The 20,929-nt window shown below is 45.1% G+C and overlaps 1 protein-coding gene across 1 annotated transcript; it reads left to right on the top strand.

Annotated features, from left to right (window-relative positions):
- The first annotated feature begins 231 nt into the window (after positions 1 to 231).
- Positions 232 to 20,636, top strand: LOC115073268 (cytochrome P450 2A6-like). Its single transcript, XM_029571564.1, has 9 exons — positions 232 to 568; positions 5,375 to 5,537; positions 6,108 to 6,257; positions 8,522 to 8,682; positions 9,212 to 9,388; positions 11,145 to 11,286; positions 12,717 to 12,904; positions 14,777 to 14,918; positions 19,542 to 20,636. Exons 1-9 carry the CDS (start codon positions 389 to 391, stop codon positions 19,745 to 19,747), a joined length of 1,509 nt encoding a protein of 502 aa, XP_029427424.1. The 5' UTR covers positions 232 to 388; the 3' UTR covers positions 19,748 to 20,636.
- The last annotated feature ends 293 nt before the right edge of the window (positions 20,637 to 20,929 follow it).

The following is a 20,929-nucleotide window of genomic DNA, read 5'->3' as shown; positions in this document are numbered from 1 at the left end:
ACAAGTTCTTAGCAACCGCTGCACTCGGCTCTCTGGGTGTATGGAGCAGAAACACGTGTTAATCTCGGAAACAAACGCTTGCTTGTAATTCCCTCAAGTTATCATGGTGCGTATTTTTTAAAATTCTGATTTTTTTTTTCTTGCACATGAACTATTGGTATTAGAAAAATGAATCAGAGCGCCGTACAGCTAGTACAGCTTAAGCTCATAAAGATGGCTAGCCGTGATAAACACTGTTAGCTTGATAACCTTTGGCCTATATAGAATCACAGCAATGCAGCCAAGTCCAGACAAATCAGATGACAACTGCTAAGAGCAGTCTTGTCTCTGGTATGCCGAAGCCAAAGGCAATTCAGCTCTGGCCAGGGCAGGAACAGGCGGGTGCGCCATGGAGGTTGCTGGAGCCGCAATTCTCGTCCTGATTATCGCTATCTCCTGCCTGCTCTTCATTTCTGCCTGGAAAGCGAAGGTCAGCAGGGGCAACCTGCCCCCTGGGCCAACTCCTCTTCCACTACTGGGGAACGTTCTCCAGGTGAGGACTGGGGACATGGTCACCTCGCTCATGAAGGTAAGCCTTGCTTTTCTATTGCTGGGGATGAAAGGAGGTCGCCTGCGGCGAGAAATGTTTCTGCAACTGGAATGCACGGCGGGCGTGAACTCCTCTGAAGAGCAGCAGCAGCAGCAATAGAGAGGGCCGGGGGCGAGGGTGGGAGCGGAGCAGACGTCATCGTCAGCTGCGGAGCAAAAACCCAGGACGTGCAGCGCCGCTGAGAGAACCTGGGGAGGGGCGCGGTGCATAACGGGGCTCAGACTTCCCGCAGCTCGCACCGTCAAAGCTTTAACCTGAAGCAGTCAGGCCAGCACGTAGCAGCAGATCCTGGGCTTCCTGATGCATCTGCCCTGTGCCCTAACCGACTGCAGTGCAAGACAAAGCGTGCGCTTCTCAACGGCAAACCGAGAGGCAGCCGTGGGGGGGGGGGGGGGGGGGTGGAGTCAGACAGCAGCTCCGTAACCTGCAGGCGCGCGCTCGCCGCGGCCGGAACCAGCAGACGCTGCCTTCCGTAAACAACAGCCTGCCGGAAGGGGGAGAAGGGAAAGATTATCATCGAGAGGGGGCAACTCTGGTACTGGAGAGCCACAAACCGGCCGGGTTTTCAGGAAATCCACAATGCATATGCATGAGATAGATTTGCATGCACTGCCTCCATTGTAGGTCAATCTATCTTATGCATATTCATTGCGGGTATCCTGAAACACCTGGCCTGTTTGTGGCTCTTGAGGACCAGAGTTTCCACCCCTGTTCTAGGCCTGAGTCTTGTTCAACCTTAAAGTCTCTGGTATATAGCACTAATAATCACGCTGGAAGTAAGTGATTTCCAATTTAACTTTTACTAATTAAAGTTGGAAATTTGTTGAAATCATTCAGTTATGAGTTGTAGCTCTTCACAAATCCATTTAAACTTATTCTTTTTTTTTTTTATCCTGATCCTTTCCAGCTAATAGCGAAGTTTTGGAGCTTCCTCCCAGAATTTGGAGGAAAGGATACATTTTTCCTAATTTAAGTGTGCTTCATTAAAGTTCCATTTTTGCTACTTCACTTTCATTTGTTCAGTCATTCTCCTTACTTCCCTTGTTTACCCCTGGAGGAACCTCCATGCTCCTTTTCTCAGCATCTTGATGATGTAGGTGTGGTTTGTACTGGATCTTCTCCTCCTCCTCCTCCTCTCCAGGAATAAACCCAGGTCCATTCCTCCTCCAGAAGTGACAAACGCCCCCCCCCCCCCCGGTACTCTCTGGTAGGGAGACTCTGCTCCTCATAGACGGTCCGCACTGAGCCCCTGGGCCCTAGGCTACTGGAGCAGGTAGTAAAGGAAAAACAAAACCAGAGAAAGGAAACGCCGCAAAACTTCCCTCTGTGGAAAACAAAAGGTTCCCAAAAAGACAAGTTAGGCAAAGGCACCTTTTCCATATTTCAGTACCCAAGCATCATCCTTAAAAGCCCAAGGTCCTGCCCTAAGAAAACTACACTAAACGGGAGTAAGCTCCTACAAGGGATAACTAAAAGTCCACACCTAACATGGTGGTGTGAGTTTATATGCACTGGAGGCTCACCATTCCAGTCTCCAACATGGGGGATAGGTTTGCCAGCTTTTCCATGGAGCAGGACCAGACAGGGGGGCGGGGTTCTGGCCAGCCACAGCCCCTTCCCCCGCCACACACACTTTTTCTCTTTCTAATCGAGCATTGATTTTTTTCCCTAGGCAGATTTTGCTTGCCTATCTTTGGGGCTCGGGTTCCACCCTCCTCTTCCTCTGCGACTCCCAAGAGGGCAGCATGAAGCAGCAACAAGTGCAGCACAGCTGTGGGAGAGGCAGAGGAGGAGGAGGAGAATCAAACCGAACCCCCAAAACAGGCAGGTATTTGGGGTGCTGCCAGGCTGCCACCACTGATTGGCCCCTGGCCTTGCCTGACCGGGTCATAACCGGACACTGTACAACAGGCTGCAAAATCGGGCTGTCCGGTCCAAAACCGGTCAGCTGGTCACCCTAATGGGAGACCTAAAACGCACAATAATACTACTCCTATTCCCCTCTATGATAATGGGACATTCCTGTTATTAGAGATCTTGTAGGCTTTCTATGGGGAGGGGGTGATAGTAACATTAAAACATTTATCAGGTTAAAGTACATAAAGGCACAATTTTTCAACAAAAAAGAAATTCAAAGACAAGGAGTTGGAGGGAGAGAGGATCAGATGACATATTTCTTTGCTGGGAAGGTGGTAGAAGTCTGGAATAATCTACCAGCAGAAGTGTTGGAAAGCAAAACCCAGACAGAATGTAAACATGCTTGGGACAGCTCTGGAGGGCAGTGGCAGGAGCAGGGTTCAGAGGCTGGCTAAAAATATGGTGGGGGTGGGGAGGGATTGGGGGAAGGGCCAGAGCTGCGGAAGCTTAGGTGTTGATTTAAGTATAGGAACTTGCTGTCCTCATCTGCCCAGAGTGGTAGAAGCCAAGAGAGGGATGACAATAAAAAAAACAACAACTTTGATAAGGAGCGATACCCTGCAGGAGGACAAGCTGGTATGACTGACAGCTGGGAGATATCCATATCCAGAGCAGTGTGAACTGGAATAACTGGGCTAGCTGGGTGGTCCGGTTGGTCCTTACCTGTTACCATCTGCTATGAAATGGACTGCTGTTGGGGAGAATATGCCTGTAAAGGCATGAAAATGATGAGACTTATTTTGGAGGTGAAATATAGCAAATCTCCTTTCTACACAGGAACTGAAAACATGTAACCTGCTGGGACTGCTACATGGTGGCAGTACATCAAAACTAATAAATCCAAAACCTAACTCTTAAAATATATAGTTTGTGCATGTGCATGGTTTGTTGAGGCTGATATTTACTGCTACTTAGCTGGATCAATAGGGACATCCAGCTAAGAGGCAGCTGCTGAATACCTGGCTATGTTCAGCAGCCACCCCTTAGCCAGATAAATATTTATCCTGCTAAGTAGATAGCCGGATATTTTGGGGGAGGGCAATGGGAAGGGCTAGTTATCTGGTTATCTTAACCAGATAAGTGCCGATACTCAGATTTATCTGGTTTTTAACCAAATAAGTTGGATGTAACTTATCCAGCTAACTAGAACTAATCCTGGTATATTCAGCAGCTAGTTTTGGAGGTTTGGGAGTTCAGGAGGGCGGCTAAGGGGGAAATCCCCTGAATTTCCATGCTGCTGAATATCCCTTCTGTGTCAGCTTGATAAGTTTTATCTGACTAACTTACTGAGAGATGTATCAAGCCGTGATAGGGCTCTAATGCGCATTAAACATTCAATGTATATCACACAACAGAGTGCTATCACGCAATATACATGATGTACATGGCCCTGCCCAGATTCCCTCCCCTATTATAACGAGCTGCTTTGCATGCAATTTGCATGCATGAATTTTGCAGATCCATGCAAAGCAGCTCATTAATAGGCAATTCTATGTTAAAAATGTATCACGGCCGACTGAGAAAGTGGTAGCTATGATATATTAACACCACCCCTGTGGGAATCATTAAATCTAATATAGGAGCCCTAGGACCCTAACAGGTCCAAAGGCTCTCATATTAGATTTAAAGGGCCAACTGCTATAAAAACAAAGTAGCCCGAAAAAAGAGAGCGCGTAGTGGCGGCCAAAGCTGACTCCTGGCTCAACTTGAGGCTGCCCCAACAGTCAAAACGGCACTGACTTGACCTTGCCCTATCATGGAAAATGGTGCCGGCCAAGCCTAGAGAGCGTCCTGGGCCCAATAACAGGATCCTCTTCTACTTTTGGAGGTTTGGGGGTTCAGGAGGGCGGCTAAAGGAGAATCCCCTGAATTACCAATGCTTTTTTCTTACATATGGGGGATAGAGGGGGAGGTAGTGGGAGGGGGTCCAAAACCCAAAATGATTGATTTTGAACATTGGGGTGGGGGCAGTGACAGTCTTTATGTATTTAGAAAGGGGAGGGGGTGAGCTGTCACCATGCAACTACTTTATCTCTTTTTTTTTTTTTTTTTTTTAAACACTTTTGGGTGTTGGGGCTACTTTGAATGGTGGCCCTGGTTGAAGGGGGGGGGGGGGGGGGGTCAGCCTTGATCCTTGCTTCCTGTTCTTGTTTTCATGCTGGCTTTTTTTTTTATTTTATTTTATTTTACAGTGGTCATCCCTTTAAGTCAATGGTGGCCCACTGAGATTGGCGTAAAATTTGCCACGTTGCCAGGGCACATTGGTCGCGTGCAAAATTTATTGGATCGCGGGGATTACCGAATGAACTCATTTACGTGAATTTCCATGTGATGAGCGCTATTAGGTAGGCAGTGATTTGGATGCATGTTTTGGATGCGCTAATCCCCGTATTGGATCGGGGGCTATGGACACATGTCCAAAATGCGCCTCCAATTGCATGTTACGCCGTGCGCAACGGCTAGCACATGCTATTGGATCGGCCTGATAGTAAATGACAGCAGATAAAAACCAAACGGTTCCCACAACTGCCCAGCAAGTTTACTTTTGGTAGTAACTGCCACTCCGTGTAGGTTACCCCCTGCAGAAGAGTTATACCTAAAGTTAACATAGATTATCCCATTTTTCATTTCCATCCTCTAGCCTGCTTGCTAAAATGCATTCTCATTTTTATATTGTGACTATTTGGCTGCAGGCCATCAGGGACAGGTGTTTTCCCCCTTATGTCCTTGGAGAGGTGTTCTGATTTTCCCTAAATCCTCCTGCCCACCCAACCCAGAAACTAGAGGAAAAAAACCAGCGCTGGTTCAGCCAATCCTTTAAGACATGGAGCTTTTTGATCACTCTATTTTTACTAATTTCCAACACAGCTGAGTAAGAAGTATGGCCCCGTATTCACTGTTTATTTGGGCACTCGACGGGTGGTCGTACTCTGCGGGTATGAGGCTGTGAAGGAAGCCCTGGTCAATCAAGGGGATGTCTTCAGTGGCAGAGGAGAATTACCAACATTTAACAAGGTCACCCAGGATTTTGGTAAGTGTTTGTTTTTTGGGGTTTTTTTTTAAGCTTATCAAGAAATCTTTGTACTTTTGTAAACTGTCCTGCATTTTTACCACTTCTTGGGCATTTGGAGGCCCATATTCAAAAGATCTAGGCTTGTAACTTAAGGAGTTAGACATCTAGATCTGGATAACTGAACAGGTCCTGCAGCTGAGCCCCTAAATGTAGGATCCTACAGCATGGTCAAGGGCCAGGGGAGGGGTCAAGTCAGAAAGACGAAGCTATGTACTCAGTGCTGATTTCTAGCACTAGGCGTCTAAAGTTAGGTGACTAGCAGGCTTAAATTTTGCAGCCTCAGATTTAGGCCCGAAAGGTTGGCTGAAAATAGGTGCCTAAACTTAAGGCTCAAATTTTATGAATATTGGCCTCTTAGAGTCTGATTCACTATTCTGTGTCCTTGGGAAAAGGCCCGGGCTGTAAATGTTTTGAGTGAATAGATCAGCGCCGCAGCTCCTGATAAGGTCTCTGGTTGATGATGAGGTAGCTTCTTGCTCCGGTGCAAACTCCAGGTTTTCCCTTCGCCTTGCCCCATTTGCATTCCAGGGGTTGTCTTCAGCAACGGGGAGCGCTGGAAGCAGCTCCGGCACTTCTCCCTCAAGGCCCTGAGGGATGTCGGGATGGGGAAGAGGAGCACCGAGGAGCGGGTCCAGGAGGAGGCCCAGTGTCTGGTGGAAGAGTTCAGGAAGACTAAAGGTTTGTGGATTTTTTTTTAACTTTAATTATTGTAAAGATCCAAGGCCAGGCAGGTGTTTAGTGAATGGCTTCCTGGTATTTTAGTACTTGAACAGAATTAAATATGTTGTAAGTAATAACCCGGTGGTTTTCCTTCACAGACCTAATGAAGGGAGCATAGCACTGGAAAGCTCGTGACGGATGTGCTGAGTTAGTCCAGTAACTTATCTGTTGACTCTTATTCCTATATAGTCATAATCAGAGCCCCTGGTTTCCTGCAGTAGAGTTTTCAAGATTCTGCGGCAACCATCCTTTGAATATTTTCTTGAGAAAGCCCTCGTCTTTCCACGTGCGTGAACTCACGCAGGCTGAAAATGCCCCCAGCATCAGCAGCTTGTCAAGCTGCTAATTAGCAGGAAGATATGTGCACAGACATTGGACGCATGATAACATACAAAAAGGGAGTTGCAATAGCACAACTTGAAACTTATCAGCAATAATGTCAGTCATGAAGGCTTCTAGGAATTAAAATAAATGCCAGCTGTGGGGAACTTAACAGCTGCAGGCTTCCAACGCGCATCCAGGTCTTTGTAAATGATATTTGATTGGCCAAATATGCAGGTGCAAAAACCTTTGCATAAAGATAAAATTCTCTATAGCTACATCACTGCACCAAGGAATTATATCAAAATCATCTTTGGTTTAAAAAGGATTTACGAGATCTTTCAGGGGATCAAAGATTTTGACTGCTTTCTTTGTCCACTCCAACTCCACCTTCCCCACTTCACTTCAGGGGGGACTGATGCAATATAGTGAGCTCAGCATAGTGCACAACTTGATGCGCAGCTGGACGTGCTTTTTGGACATGCTAGAATAACTCTCAGTACAGTAATGGGATTAATGCGTCCAAACAAGCATGTAGCTAATAGCGCTCATCACTTGTAAATTCCATGTAGATGAGGCTATAAGCTATTTACCCTTGATTTAAAAAAAAAAAAAATTGCCTTGCGCCCAAATCACACTACTCAACACACAAAATGTTAACGCCTGCCCCGAAGCAGATGTAAAGTCTTGCCGCATGTCAAGGGCTCAACTAAGTAGGAGGAACCACAGAAAAGCAGCACCATTCAAAATTAAAAAGGCTTGCCTGAAAAAAAAAATTCTGGGCACAGTATACGTGCTCCAGGCCATGTATGTTGTGCATGTCTATATTGTGCCGGTCAGTTAGCTGCCATGGGATAAAACAGATGCTTGTATTGAGCATCCGTTTTCCTAACCCGCACACAGCCACGTCTCCTGGGTGCCCGATGCCAAGGACGCGCTAGGGATGCACAATTTCCCTTAGCGCGTCCTTCTGAATGTGGCAGTTCATTAGCATATTTCATGGCGCGCCCAGGAGAGGTGGATGGGTATGTGTTAGGAAAACGGGTGCTCAATTTGAGCCGCCGTTTTTAGCATGTTTATATTGCATCAGTCCCAGGACAGGAGGGATGGGGAACAACAGAAGAAGGTTCCCTGCAGGATGTTTGCAAGGGGAGGGGCTGGAGCAGAAGCAGAGACTGAAAGCGTGCAGGCACCCTACAGTTTCCATCAAAAGATTGAATTAAGAGGTGTGAAAGCTTTCAGGAATATTGATTCTGTGGCATATTGCAAACAAGCTAATTATGTAGTTTCTTCCATGACTGCACAATTGCAGGAGGCTAGGGGCACTGATCATAACTAACAAGTGCTACTGTCTGCAGTATCTTTAGTGCAGAGATATTCCAGGGGGCGGAGCTAGGGGAGGGATGTCAGATACGCCCATACTTTTTTATTTTTAAAGTGTGTACATAAGTGCACGCATGTGAGTTATGCCCTCTAAAGAGATGGTGTTAACGTTGCATGAATGAATGTGTGTGCATACTTGATCAATCACCTTAGTATTTTCAAAGATGACTTATGTGTACCAATTCAATTTTAAAATACTCAGTAAAATCTGTAGGTTCAATATACACATAGACTTTATCACTGTGTGGGGTATTTGAAAATTACCCTTTATATATTTTGGAGAATCAGCTGCCTGGTAAGACCCTGTACATTTAGTACCATCTTTGAATAATTAAAAAAAAAAAGAACAAAACCCCATGAATGAAAAGGTCAGTTAGCATGGAAATCCCACAGTTTTGATTTGGTTAGTTGTTCTGGGCAGATGCAGGATCGGATGAACCTAATGGACGTAAAGCTTTGGTCAAGTGACAGATTGCTCAGAGATGCAATGTGCATCTTTTTCTCTCTCCGTGTTCTAGGGTTGCCCTTTGACCCGACCTTTTTCCTATGCCAAGCTGTCTGCAGAGTCATGTCCACCATCTTGTTTGGGAACCAGGTGAACTACGACGATAAGGAATTTCTTGCCCTAGTCAGCATGATTGATGCGAACTTCCAGCTCATGAGTTCATTCTGGGGACAGGTACATGCCACATAATACTGTAACATGGCATCGCCATGTCTGTGTCGAAGAAACAGATATTGCAAAATCTAAGAATTATTCCCAAAATAACAACAAAAACAGAGTAGTGAGTAGCATTGCGCCCCCAGACGTTGGTGGAATCTCTTTTTGATGACAATATAGCAAAGACCAATTATTAGAAAATGGCAACTGGTAAGTGGGAACCAGCGGAGCAGCGGCTTTAGAGACTATAACGTGAGGATAGGTGAAAGGTAAGGCAGGTAGCTTTTGCCATTGTGTATGCTGACCCTTAGGGTTAAGGGCTGAAAGAAAAATAACTGACTCAGCCAAGATCATTTCCACAACTTCAGAAGTAAATGGAAAAGTCAATTTTATATACTGACATCGTCTGGTCCTTCAGAGGCCAGCAAGAAATTATTCTTGGAGAGTCTGGCGTCATGAAAACTGCAAGAGAAACTGACTTGGAGGGGAACTCTAGCCTTCTTGTGCCAGAGTCAGGGCACTGCTAATCAACCTCTCTTCTCTGCAGCTCTATGATATATTTCCAAATATCGCAAAGCATCTGCCTGGGCCCCACAACAGAATATTTAAGTGTTTTGAGAGGCTTGCGGAGTTCGCTGGCAAGCGAGTGGAGCAGAGCCAAAAGACTCTGGATCCCAATGACCCCCGGGATTTTGTGGACCACTTCCTGATAAGAATGGAACAGGTACCGTTGCCCTTGAGGTACACTTGGTGCTAAATGCTCTGTGGTGTTGCTCGTTTGCCCGGTTCATTCTGGGAAGACTTTTCTGAAAGCACAGTACAAGGCAGCTTCCAGAACAAAACCTGGGTCCCACTGAAAACAAACAAGACCTGACAGCGGCTACAATCAGCGGCAGGGCAGAGGTGAAGGAAACGGCAGAGCAAAGCAGCAAGCTTTAAATAAACAAGCACACAAGACACACAAGCTCACTATACCAATGTAGCCCCCCCTCCTCTTGTCCTACTGAACACGGGGGTGGGGAGGGGGGGCCTGCTGTGTGCAAAAGCAGGCACGCACTGGAGCTACGCGCACACTTTTACACGCAGAGAGGGAAGGCAAGTTTCAAAGACCCCATTTCTGCACGTGAAATGCCGTTTTACCCAGGGAAATGCCTTTGAAAATTGCACACCAAACACATGAACAAAACAACCTGGGAGACGAATCCGTGATATCAAATGGGCACAGTCCCTGGCACCCACTCTTGGGGGGGTTCCCTCAAGTACGTCTCACTTTAGGACTCCCTTGAACATTGCTGTGTGGGTTCCTTCACTTTGGGACGCCGTTTCCACATGACATCCAATTCCTGTTTCTCTTCACTGCTTCTCCGTCTCCGTGTTGTGCTGAGTAGGTGCATCCTTCCTTGTACTTCTCAGCTGATGAACTGTTCTCCTCATCTCCTCCAAATGTTTGCCTGGGTGGTGGGGGAATGGCTGATTGAGCGAACCCCAGAGCTGTAGCTCTACTACACCACAGGAACAAGTCACTGTGGCACAGCTCATAGGTGTATACTTAAGCAATTGATTTAGTCCATCTATCTACCTTGCCAACCACAATATGTTCTGTATGCATTATGCAAAGGACACATTGAATTGGTAAGGTTCCCAATGGGAACTTACACCTATGAAGAATAAGAAAGGGAACTCAGTGGAGCCGGCTCGGTGGTAGTGCTGCACGCTGCTATACAGAACGTCCCTGGTTTGATCCTGGATTGGGTCTTCCATATCTCAGGTCAGGTGGGGCTGGGCATGCAGTGGAGGCGGCATTCACAGCCCCTGGAGGGAAGGAGATCACAGTCATCAAGGGTGACACCTAGTGGCTAGGGACAATGTAGAATTTCAAAAGGAGCCCTGGTGTACGGCTCCCGGTCTTAGGGCTGCAAGGACCAGTCCTGGAACAATGGGAGAGTGGGTTTATTAAAACAGGGGGAAAAATCCCTAGGTTGTTGCAAATGAAAGAACAAGATGAAAAGAGGCCAAAAAAAAAAAGAGAGAGAAAACACAATGAAAAAGTGCAAAGCACAAAACAGTTTGCAAATTCTGCATGAGCTGCAGCATGCTTTGCTGGGGTTTCTTGTTTATAATGGAAGATGGAACCTGACCATGCAGGCTGTACAACACACAGTCCGATACATGACATACATTCATAGAAAAAGAGATGCCAGCAGATAGTACCTGCCTGCTGGTTTGCCACACATCCTCCTCCGTGATCTGCCCCCACCTTTGCCCTGCCCTGAGGCCCTTCTGCATCTTTTGCAGGACCTCTGGAGTTTTGTTTTGCTTCCTGCCGCCTCTGCTGGAGTCCCCCTCCAGGCACCCATCGTGCTTTCGGTGTAAAAGTATATATTCTTGCCTTTCTTTTGACCCTCCTTCAGATGTTACAGAAAGTAAAGCAAAATTTGGGGAAATGAGAATACCCTTTTCCACCCTTTGTTTCTTCAAAGGAAAAACAAAATCCCCTCTCTGAAGTCAGCATAAAGGATTTGGTCGTAACTGCCCTCACTGTGTTCTTCGGAGCGACGGAGACTGTCGGCACCACCCTGAGATACGGGCTCCTGATTCTTATGAAGCACCCAGACGTTGAAGGTAAAGCCGTCCATCTTTCTAGCAAAACAACCGAGGTAAAAATGATGGTCATGGTATAGATTGTCCCCCAGGTGGTAGAATAACTCGACATTTTGTAAAATTAAATTCTCAGAACTTGTATCCATATCCACTTTATTTATAACACGCCTTCTCACGTTAACAAACATTAAAAGAGTGGTACAATATCATTTCATAATACAAACCTTTACAGTCCACCTGCTTTACCCTCCCCAAACTGTCTACAACTCCATAAGATACAATAAATCACTGTGCTATTTTACTTACATTTGTACACCACATGTATATATGTTTTTGAAGTTTCTCTAGTACATTCCTATATACTCTTATCCTATAGCCACTACCTTATGCATTAAGTTCTAATGTTCCTTGTAAAAGCAATTTTTGCTGCCATTTATGTTATAATGTAAACCGATGTGATGTATCTAACGAACGTTGGTATAGAAAAACCTCAAATAAATAAATAAATAATGTCAACCCCAGACATTACCTTATCATAAAATCATATTAAATATTCTAATAAAATCTCAAATGCGCATTAATTTGCAAGAAATCCAATTAAGGATGGGCAGATTCCTCAAGGAGCCATAGTCAAGAAGGATTTTAAAACAGAACCGGGCAACTATAGACCAATTTGCCTAATGTCAGTTCTAGGGAAGGCACCAGAAATATTTATGAAATGGGATAAAGTTACCTACTTAAAGTGGAGGGGAGGAAAATTAGCAAGAATCAAGCTGAGTTCAGGCGCTACTGGACCATTCGCATTGGACTTTTCAAGGTATAGTAAACACGACTAAAGGAGTTTACTGGATTTTGTTAACGTACTAAGGTTCTTTAATGCAAGTGGGTTAGAAAGTGGCTGAAGGGATGGCTGTAAAGGGTCACATTAATTAATTTATGTATTTAAAAAATGTATAATCTGCACATTCTAACTGGAATTAGGTGACAATAGGTTTTTAAATGCCTTTTAAAATTGTGCTTCTAGCGGTCAGCTATCTTTTGCGTGCCCCTTAGTCATCCCCGAAACATGGGATGAATCGTTCCGTCTGTCCTGCCTGCCATGGTCTCTCTGAAGAGCTAGGCTAGGATTTCAGTTGAACAACGCCTTGCAGTGTGAGGGAATCTGACAGGGAACCTTCATTTACCAAGCTTTCCTACTGTATTTGCATTGGGGATTAGTAATTTTGCACGCAGCTCATTCATTTTGAGAGTATTCCATATAACAAACTCAAATTAAATTTATGGCAGTCGTTTTTATTTTATATTTAAAGCAGTCAAATGTTCGCTGGGAGCCTCAAACCCGGGGCCAGGCTGAAATCTCTTGAGGCCGGTGGAAGTTGAGAAATTTGAACTGGTCTCTGTCTTTCCCGATTAACCCACCTCCCATCCCCCTCGCTGATATATTTTGGCAGGTAAAGTGCAGGAGGAGCTCGACCGTGTGATCGGCCGAAGTCGCAGCCCAGCCATGGAGGACAGAAGCAAGATGCCCTACACGGATGCCGTGGTCCACGAGATCCAGCGATACAGTAACCTTCTTCCGCTGAATCTATGCCATGCGGTGACGCAAGATGCCTACTTCAGAGGTTACACTATTCCCAGGGTACCTATTTCTCGGCATGTGTGGCTGTCTGTCAAGCATAGAAATAAATGTGTAAATATAGCTACAGAGCTCTCCTAGGAAACAGAGAAACATAAGGGGGAGGTCAAAGTGTTTTTCCAAACGCCTGGCTGGAAATTACCCCTCCCCCCCGCTTCAATGCAGATAAAAGTTGCTCACAACGGGGTTACTTTTAACCCAAAGCGGACAAGGGGCGGGGGAGGGGCATCACAAAGTTAGGGGGGGGGAGGGAGAGTACACGTGGTGCTTTTGTTTTGTAAAGCCCACACCTACCTTCGGCAGATGTCGGCGCCGAAGTTCGAGCTCTGTTCCCCCGGCTGGTGCATTTTCGAAGGGAAGCCCCCATGCGGAGCACAATGTACCCTTCGAACTGCATGCCCCACGCAGGGCTTAAAAATTTGCTCCCTAAGGGGTCGATTCCAAAAAGCATTGCTCATGCTAAAATGTCCATATGTGCGTATAACTCCGTATTTCAAAACTGGAGACTGTGGCGGCGGCGGCAGCTCGTTATCCGCATAACTGCTGCTGCTGATGAGGAGAAAGTCTGCGGATTTCGGGTTTTAAGGCTTACACAACAGGGTGAGGGGTGTGGGACAGGTGAGGGGCGTGCAGGCTGAAGAACCAGAGAGGTCTGGAAGACCTCAGTATTGATTGGGAAAACTGGTTGGACTGATTGGAAAAACGGAGAATGTCCCTCGCATGAGCATGTTTTAAAATCTTACATATGCGCGTTAAAGTCAGCAAAGTCCTATGGAAGATATGTGAAGTAGGTTTGCTTGAGAAACCTCTTAAGATTAGGAGCATACTCACGGATGGTAGGCATATTTTGAATCATACCTGCGCAAATGCACGCATGTTTTAAAATTCAAGCATATCTCCGCTCGCGCGCCGATGCAAGCGCGTATGGGCACACGCGCGCTCCTGTTAAAGTTAGCCTGTAAATGCTTTGTCGACATTCAAGACCAAGTGGTCTGGCAAATTATTGGCAATGAAACTGAAGAGGACTTCTGAGTTTTCCTTTAGTATTTCTGCCCAAAACAGGCATTCATTCACATAGAATGGAAGTGCTCATCGTAATCTTTTTTCTAAATGCTGGAAAATATTTTATAATGAATATTGAGGTTTTGGGGCGGGCCCGGTGGCTCACTAGCACCGCCATGTTTGATTCTCAAGCCAGGTCTTCGGCTCCCCTGCTCTGCTGAGGCTAGAGATGCTGTGGCGGCAGCTTTCACAGCCCCTGGGGTGGGTGGAGGGGCGGAGAGAGGGAGTCATGGTCATCGCTAAAAGGTAAGACCCGGTGGCCAGATTCAGGGCCCATGATTAAAGATATCTAGAAGGAGCCTCTGATGCATGGCCTCCAGGTCAGGACTGTCACTGCAATGATCAGGCTGGGTATTGTTAGGAGTTTTGGGGGGGGGGGGGGAAACCACCCCCTGGGCTAACTGTGAATGAAGGATCATGGTCCCAAGATCTAGTTCCTGGTTCTGATTGAGCTGGAAATCCAAAGGAGCAGGAAGAAACTACTGAGTCCAAAAAAAAATATTTGAGCTTTGGAATGAAGCCTGAGGGCTGAGATTGCTTTGGGCTCCCGAGAGGAAGGCCTACATTTCCTTCCAAGCTCTGGCTCCTGGGAATGCATCTAAAGCAGGCCCGAGGTAAGAGCTGGACCGAGGGTCCCTCCAAACACAGGACTTGGGGGGGCACCCTGGTGAGGCAGTCCACGCTGGAAGCTGGGCACTGCCGCTGCCCATGTGCTCCCAACTCTGAGGGGAAATGGCAGTTTGTTAGTTTCCAGTGTTACCAATACAAAAATCAAAGAGTGGGCCACCCACAGCGGCTGCTTGTATGTTTCAGGGTACAAACGTGTTCCCTCTGTTGACCTCTGTGCTACGAGACCCAGCACGGTTTAGTGACCCGTACAGCTTCAACCCTGGGCATTTCCTGGATGAGAAGGGCGGCTTTAAGAAGAACGACGCCTTCATGCCATTTTCCACAGGTAGAAATCTCCACCGCACTCACAGACACCAAACTGCCTGTACCACAGCAAACTCAAAGTTTGTCAGTATTCACAGCAATTGAAGCTGTTCTCAGCTTAGCTAAAAGAACACAAGAACATGGTCAATAATGTGTCAATCTGTTCTTGCCTTTACAAGTATATTGGCATATATATCAATAGCTATATCTACACACACATACATACTAGCAGAAAAGCCTCTTGACGTCAACAAGGAGAATGAAATATACTATTAAAAGGTACATTTTCAAATGAGTAGCATGCGGAAAATCAGCCTATGTGCACCTAAGTAGGTGGTATTCACGTACATGGTATTTTATAAACATTGAAAATACGTGCGTACTTTCAGTTTCACAAGCACGTTTAGCTGAGCAAAAGAGGACCAGTCTACAGGCGTTCTGGGGCAGGGCAAAGAGGTATGCGCAGGAGTTGCTATTTTATATTAGGAAACGTATTCACACAATTTTACCCCTAATTAGCATCATAAATGATATCAGACTCATCTGAGGTCTGGGTGAACTGGGGGGGGGAAGCTCAGGGTGAAATACTAGGAAGTAAACTGGAGAGAAACTGAGTGAACTGGTGGAGGTATTGGCAAACTGGTATTTCAAGTATATGCACATATTTAAAATACACCTACTTCCACGTGTCAATCAGGTTTTACGTGATATAATTTTTTCATGTGTAAAATTCACATATGTATATTTACAAAATAGGTAGAGAAATTTCAATGCTTTGAAAATATTTGCACATACTGAAACATATACATGTACCTTCAGAGCTGAACTACGCGGTATTTTATAAAACTGTACAGCAATCTGCTGAACAGCTGATAAATTACTAGGGTAAATCTCCATGCGTTCACTGACACGTGCAAATCCAGTAAAGCGAATAGACTTGAAAGTTAGCACTTCCAGATTGACAGAGAGTTGTAATACAAGGACACTAATATAAAATGAAATAAGATGGGAAAGGTATACGGCATAGAGTGCACAAAATTTCAAAAGATGTTCTTTACATTAACCATGGCCCTCCAATGTTGACCATAATGGAGAAATACCATAACAGCACACTTGGATTGCCTGGTTCATATGGCCTCATTATTAGCTTAATTACCCTGAGGTGTAATTAAGTTTTACAAAAAAAAAAATTGGCTTTTGTAAAATTTTTCACAGAAAATGTAGCTTTGTGAATACAGGTAATGAGTTGCAGTGCACAATTATGCAATTCATTACCTATTTTGCTTTGCAAAAGTTAAATTTCACAAGAAAAACTGGCAAAGAGCAGGTGAAAAATTTAGCAAATGAAATTGCAAGCATTATTTGGCATTGACGGTTGGGCAAAGCACATCATGGAAACACAGATCATGAGAGCAGATAGTCATATAATGCGGCTTAGTCCATTGACCTCTTAGTGAATTTGATCAGATGCCCTCTCTTCTGTGGTATTGTCTGGGCTATGACATATTATTGGTAACTTTGGTAGACTTTTTAAAGGGCCAACAACCTTTAATATTACTAGCCACCTCCCAATTGACTTTTACCCGATCATTTTCAACAACATGCTTAACTCAGATTATGCACACAGAATGAGGTGCATCTAAAGTTAGTAAATTAGAAGGAGAAAGCTACTAAGAGGAATTCACACTTCATGCAAAACAATAGAACTAACTGTGAGGGCTATCCAATAAATAAACATGTAGAATAATCCCATGAGTGCATTAATATGAGACCATCAATTAGGTATGCAGTGTATGCCTAATCTGGTATGATAAGAGAATGCTACTGTCAACAAACTGAACCCCTAGTCAGGTAGCAAACTAAGGGGCTCTAAAAGATTTAATAAGCACTAATTCTATCATTTACCAATCAAAAGTATTATTTATCAGATTATTAAAAACTGCAATTAAAATGTCTATTAGCATGGAGGAGTTAACCCAGGTAGCAAGATGGAGATGTGAAAACAGTGTCACAACAGAAGGTGGACTGTAAAGCTACTTAGCTTTTGGAATTGTAGAGGGTTGCAAACTAGCTCCAGATTTTCAGGAAAGGTTGATCCAGTACTGCTTTTACTCCCCTGCAGGCAGGTACTTATAGTCTTCCTTTTCTAAAGTTATACAATGGGGAAGTCAGAACAAGTCTCCATATCCAATAGGGGTAAAACCAGGACTGGACTAACCTGTCCTGAAAATTTGGAGGCAGCAGGCAACCCCATCAACAAAGAGAAACAATTTACCGGCTTCATGTAGCTGACAAAGGTGGTGTTTCGTCACCTTCTGTGCCTGCTTCAGGGTCATCATTTAACTATAAGAAGTTAAAATAGATTATCATTATAACTGTATTAAAAGATATTGGCATAAATTTACTGACACCTGGATTATATAAGCCCTGTGCGCATAAAATTCGGGAGTTACGCGCGTGGCCGGGTGCTGTGTGCATTTTCTAAAGGTCCTGGCCACGCGCGTAACCCCCAATTCTCGCAGAAGTGCCGGGCCAGCTAAAAGGGGCGGGGTCTGGGCGGGACCGGGCTGGGACAGTGCCGGCTGGCCGGCCAGCACGCAAAACTTACTTCATCTATTTAGATGAAGTAAGTTATGAAATAAAAGAGAAAAAGGTAGGGAAAAGAGTTTATGGGGTCAGGGAGGAGAGGGGAAAAGGGAGGCAGAGTAGGAAGGGGGATAGGGAAGTTCCCTCCCAGTCCGCTCCTTAATTGGAGCGGACTGGGAGAGAACTGGGAATCAGACGATCGTGTTGCCTCGCCTATTTTTCTAAAATTCTCCCCCCCCCCCCGTGCGCGGAGGAGGCCATCCGCTCGCACATGCGCGCGTGGACATTAAAATCCGGCACGCATGTGCATGCGGGAACCCTATTTTATAACATGCGCATGCCGACGCGCGCATAGACTCGCGTGCGGACGTCTTAAAATCGACCCCCAACTGTTTAACGATTATACCTAATGAAGGTGGACAGCGGGGACCTGCCATTTTAAGAAAGAATGAACAGACTGCAGAATCAATATAAAAAAGCCCAGCCCCACAGAACGCATTGTGGTTGGGGAAATAAATTCATCAAATCAAAGTCTTAGACATGCGAGGTCAATATTCAGATGTAGCTGGATAAGACGGCTATGCTACTGAATATCCCTGTAGAAAGCGCTAGCTTGCTGGATAAGTCTTATCTGGCTAAGTTCTGACCTGCTATTAAATCCAAATATCAGCACCTATCCTGCTAAGATAACTGGATCAATTGCTCCTCCTCAAGCCAACCACATCCCATGTACAGCTTTTATGGCTAAATATCTAGACAGATAAGTACTTAGCTGGCTCAGAGGTGACCGCTGATCGCAGTCAGATATTCAGCGGCCACCATTTATCCAGCTAAGTAGTGCTGAATATTGACCTCTCAATGAGTACTCTGTTCAACACCAACTTAACTCTGCATCAAAGAGATGAGTTTGCTGAAAAGGACATGCCTTCCTACACAAAACTTGTGAATGGAATGATAATATAAGCAAGCTATAGCATTGCCAGTGAAGCACAGACCAATCCTTCTTCAAGTGGTTCCTAAACTTATACCTCTATTTCATAACCTGTGCCGCCGGAGCCTGCACAGGACTGCCCCAAAAGCGTGCCCATATGTTTCGGTGCCCGCACATTTTTTAATGCAGAGACCCGCATAATTTCCAAATTAATTTTACCAAAGAGTGCATAGACAGTATATTGAACGCATTAAATAATTGTAACGTGTGCGCATAACAGCCCTCAGTTCATGGGCGGAGGCCGGACCAAGAGGTGGCATGTAAATACATTTTTAAATAAGCAAATGCATGCGCATAATCTTGCTTATGAAAACACTCGGGCGCTAACTTCCAAGCACCAATTCTCCGACACCTACGCCGGCCTTCGCCGATTCACCTGCACGCGCTACCATTTGCTCTGGAACCCCCACCCCACCCTAAAAACTACAGACCAAAAGTCAGATTTAATTGCCACAATTTAATTAGCAGGTGGAAAAGCATGTGCACATGCTTGATGACGTATGCGTGTACTCCAAATGCAAAATACATAAATGTGCGCATTCTTCGAAACACCACCCTGAAATGCCCTTGAAACGCTCTCTTTATACTTACATACATGCTTTTCCATATAGCAGTGTCAGAACATGCTTGTCCCAACCCATAATGTACACAGAGGCTACTTATATGTGTATGTGCTTATTTTACTCTCACAATCCCTGCATAAGTCTTTGGAAATTACTCCCTTATTTCTACACATTTACGGAAACCAGCACAGTGACCACACTGCCTTATATAAATGCTCATTTTGTGTTGATCTGCTGAAGAGAGTATTAGCTTCCAAAAGCCAGTCAAGAAATGTCTTAAGTTAGTCTGATTTAAAAAAAAAAAAAAAGGCATCATCTGTTATTATTTGCTGAGCTTTGTTTGCACACATTGGGGAACTAACACAGCAAAACACACTACTCTTTTTTCTTTCCACAAAGTTGAAATGAAGGAGTTGAACTTCTGCCGCAAACTTCGTCCAGTGCTTAGCCTGCAATAGAAAGCATTGGGTTTCTGTTTTCTTTTTTTTTCTTTCCCCTTTTCCAGGGAAACGGATTTGTCTGGGAGAGGGTCTGGCTCGGATGCAGCTGTTTATCTACTTCACCACCATCCTCCAGCACTTCACACTGAAACGTTGTCTGGATCTGGAGAACATCGACCTGACCCCGAAAGAATGTGGATTTGGAAATATCCCACGCTCGTATCAGCTCGCCGTTGTTCCCCGTGGAAGAAGCCACGAAGATGACAGCTAGGATAGCTCTGCTTTACCAAGCCATGCAGAAGAGGCTTCCCTCTTCAGCAGGTCAGTTTCACGGGATTAGTAAAGCCGAGTCATTTCTCTGAGAGATTTTTGTATTCAACTAGCAAAGCAGTTTTCATTTTTCTCCTGTGCAGTCCTAGCCACTCTCTGCCATGCAACCTGGTCAAGTGCAACTCTCGTGCTTGAGCCACGGGCCTCAGTATTCTAGTAAGTGGTAGGGAACCACACCATTTAGTGAGATTAAAATCCTCCCCCCCCCCCGCCCATGATCAAAAGCCCTTCCAATTGAGAGAGTAAAACTTCATCCAGTACTTTAAAGAAGGAAATCTGATCTGAATTCACCAAAGTCAAAATGTCACCACTCACTCCGAGTTTTAATAAAAGATATCTGCCACCCGGATCTGAGAGCTGGAAAATGACCTCATGAGCGAGGGAGTCTGAAATCAGGATAGCCACCCCTGAATATTCAGCCCCTATAGAGCTAGCTGCAAAGAACTGGTGTAGATAATCTTTATGAAACAGGAGACATTCATACCATTTCCGTAAATGGCTCTCTTTTAAAAAAGCAATATCTGTTTTTATAGTGAGTGAGCTCTGCAAATAAAAGTTGGCGTTTCCGAAACACATTAAGACCCTTTACATTCAAGGATAAAATCCTGGTCATCATTTTAGTTTACTGAAACCAAATCACAAGACTCTATGTACTCAGTATTACTTGCCTATATCACCAGGGTACAAACAACCCTTCTGGCTATAGCTATCTCCTTGTCACATTGCTTCGCCATCTTCAGCTCCCCAGACATTATCACCCCAAGATCCCTCTCTTGGTCACCCCCCATCACATGCAGCTCTTTTGGTTTACCACACCCCAGATGCATGACCCTGCACTTCTTGGCATTGAATCCCAGCTGCCAAATCTTTGACCACTCTTCAAGCTTTCTTAAATCACTTTTCATTCTCTCTACACCTTCAGGTGTGTCCACTCTGTTGCAGATTTTAATTTCATCCGCAAATAGACAAACTTTACCTTCTATCCCTTCCACAAAAAAACTGTTTCCATGCACACTCCTAGTCCTCACTCTGATCTTTCCAGTAAAGGATCTGTTTGACCTGAGCATACCTAAATTTCTCACACTTTCTCTCTTTTCGCTTTCATCACTGAATTTTGCCACCA

Source organism: Rhinatrema bivittatum, chromosome 11 (genome assembly GCF_901001135.1).
Source record: "Rhinatrema bivittatum chromosome 11, aRhiBiv1.1, whole genome shotgun sequence".
Lineage (NCBI taxonomy): Eukaryota > Metazoa > Chordata > Amphibia > Gymnophiona > Rhinatrematidae > Rhinatrema > Rhinatrema bivittatum.
The sequence above is the reverse complement of the archived record's forward strand: the minus strand, read 5'-3'. Positions and strand labels throughout refer to the sequence as shown.

Coding starts and splice junctions, on each gene's coding strand:
- LOC115073268 (XM_029571564.1), top strand. CDS start 389: ATGGAGGTTGCTGGAGCCGCAATTCTCGTCCTGATTATCGCTATCTCC. Junction 11,287..12,716: donor GAAGCACCCAGACGTTGAAG/GTAAAGCCGTCC, acceptor ATATTTTGGCAG/GTAAAGTGCAGGAGGAGCTC. Junction 14,919..19,541: donor CTTCATGCCATTTTCCACAG/GTAGAAATCTCC, acceptor CCCCTTTTCCAG/GGAAACGGATTTGTCTGGGA.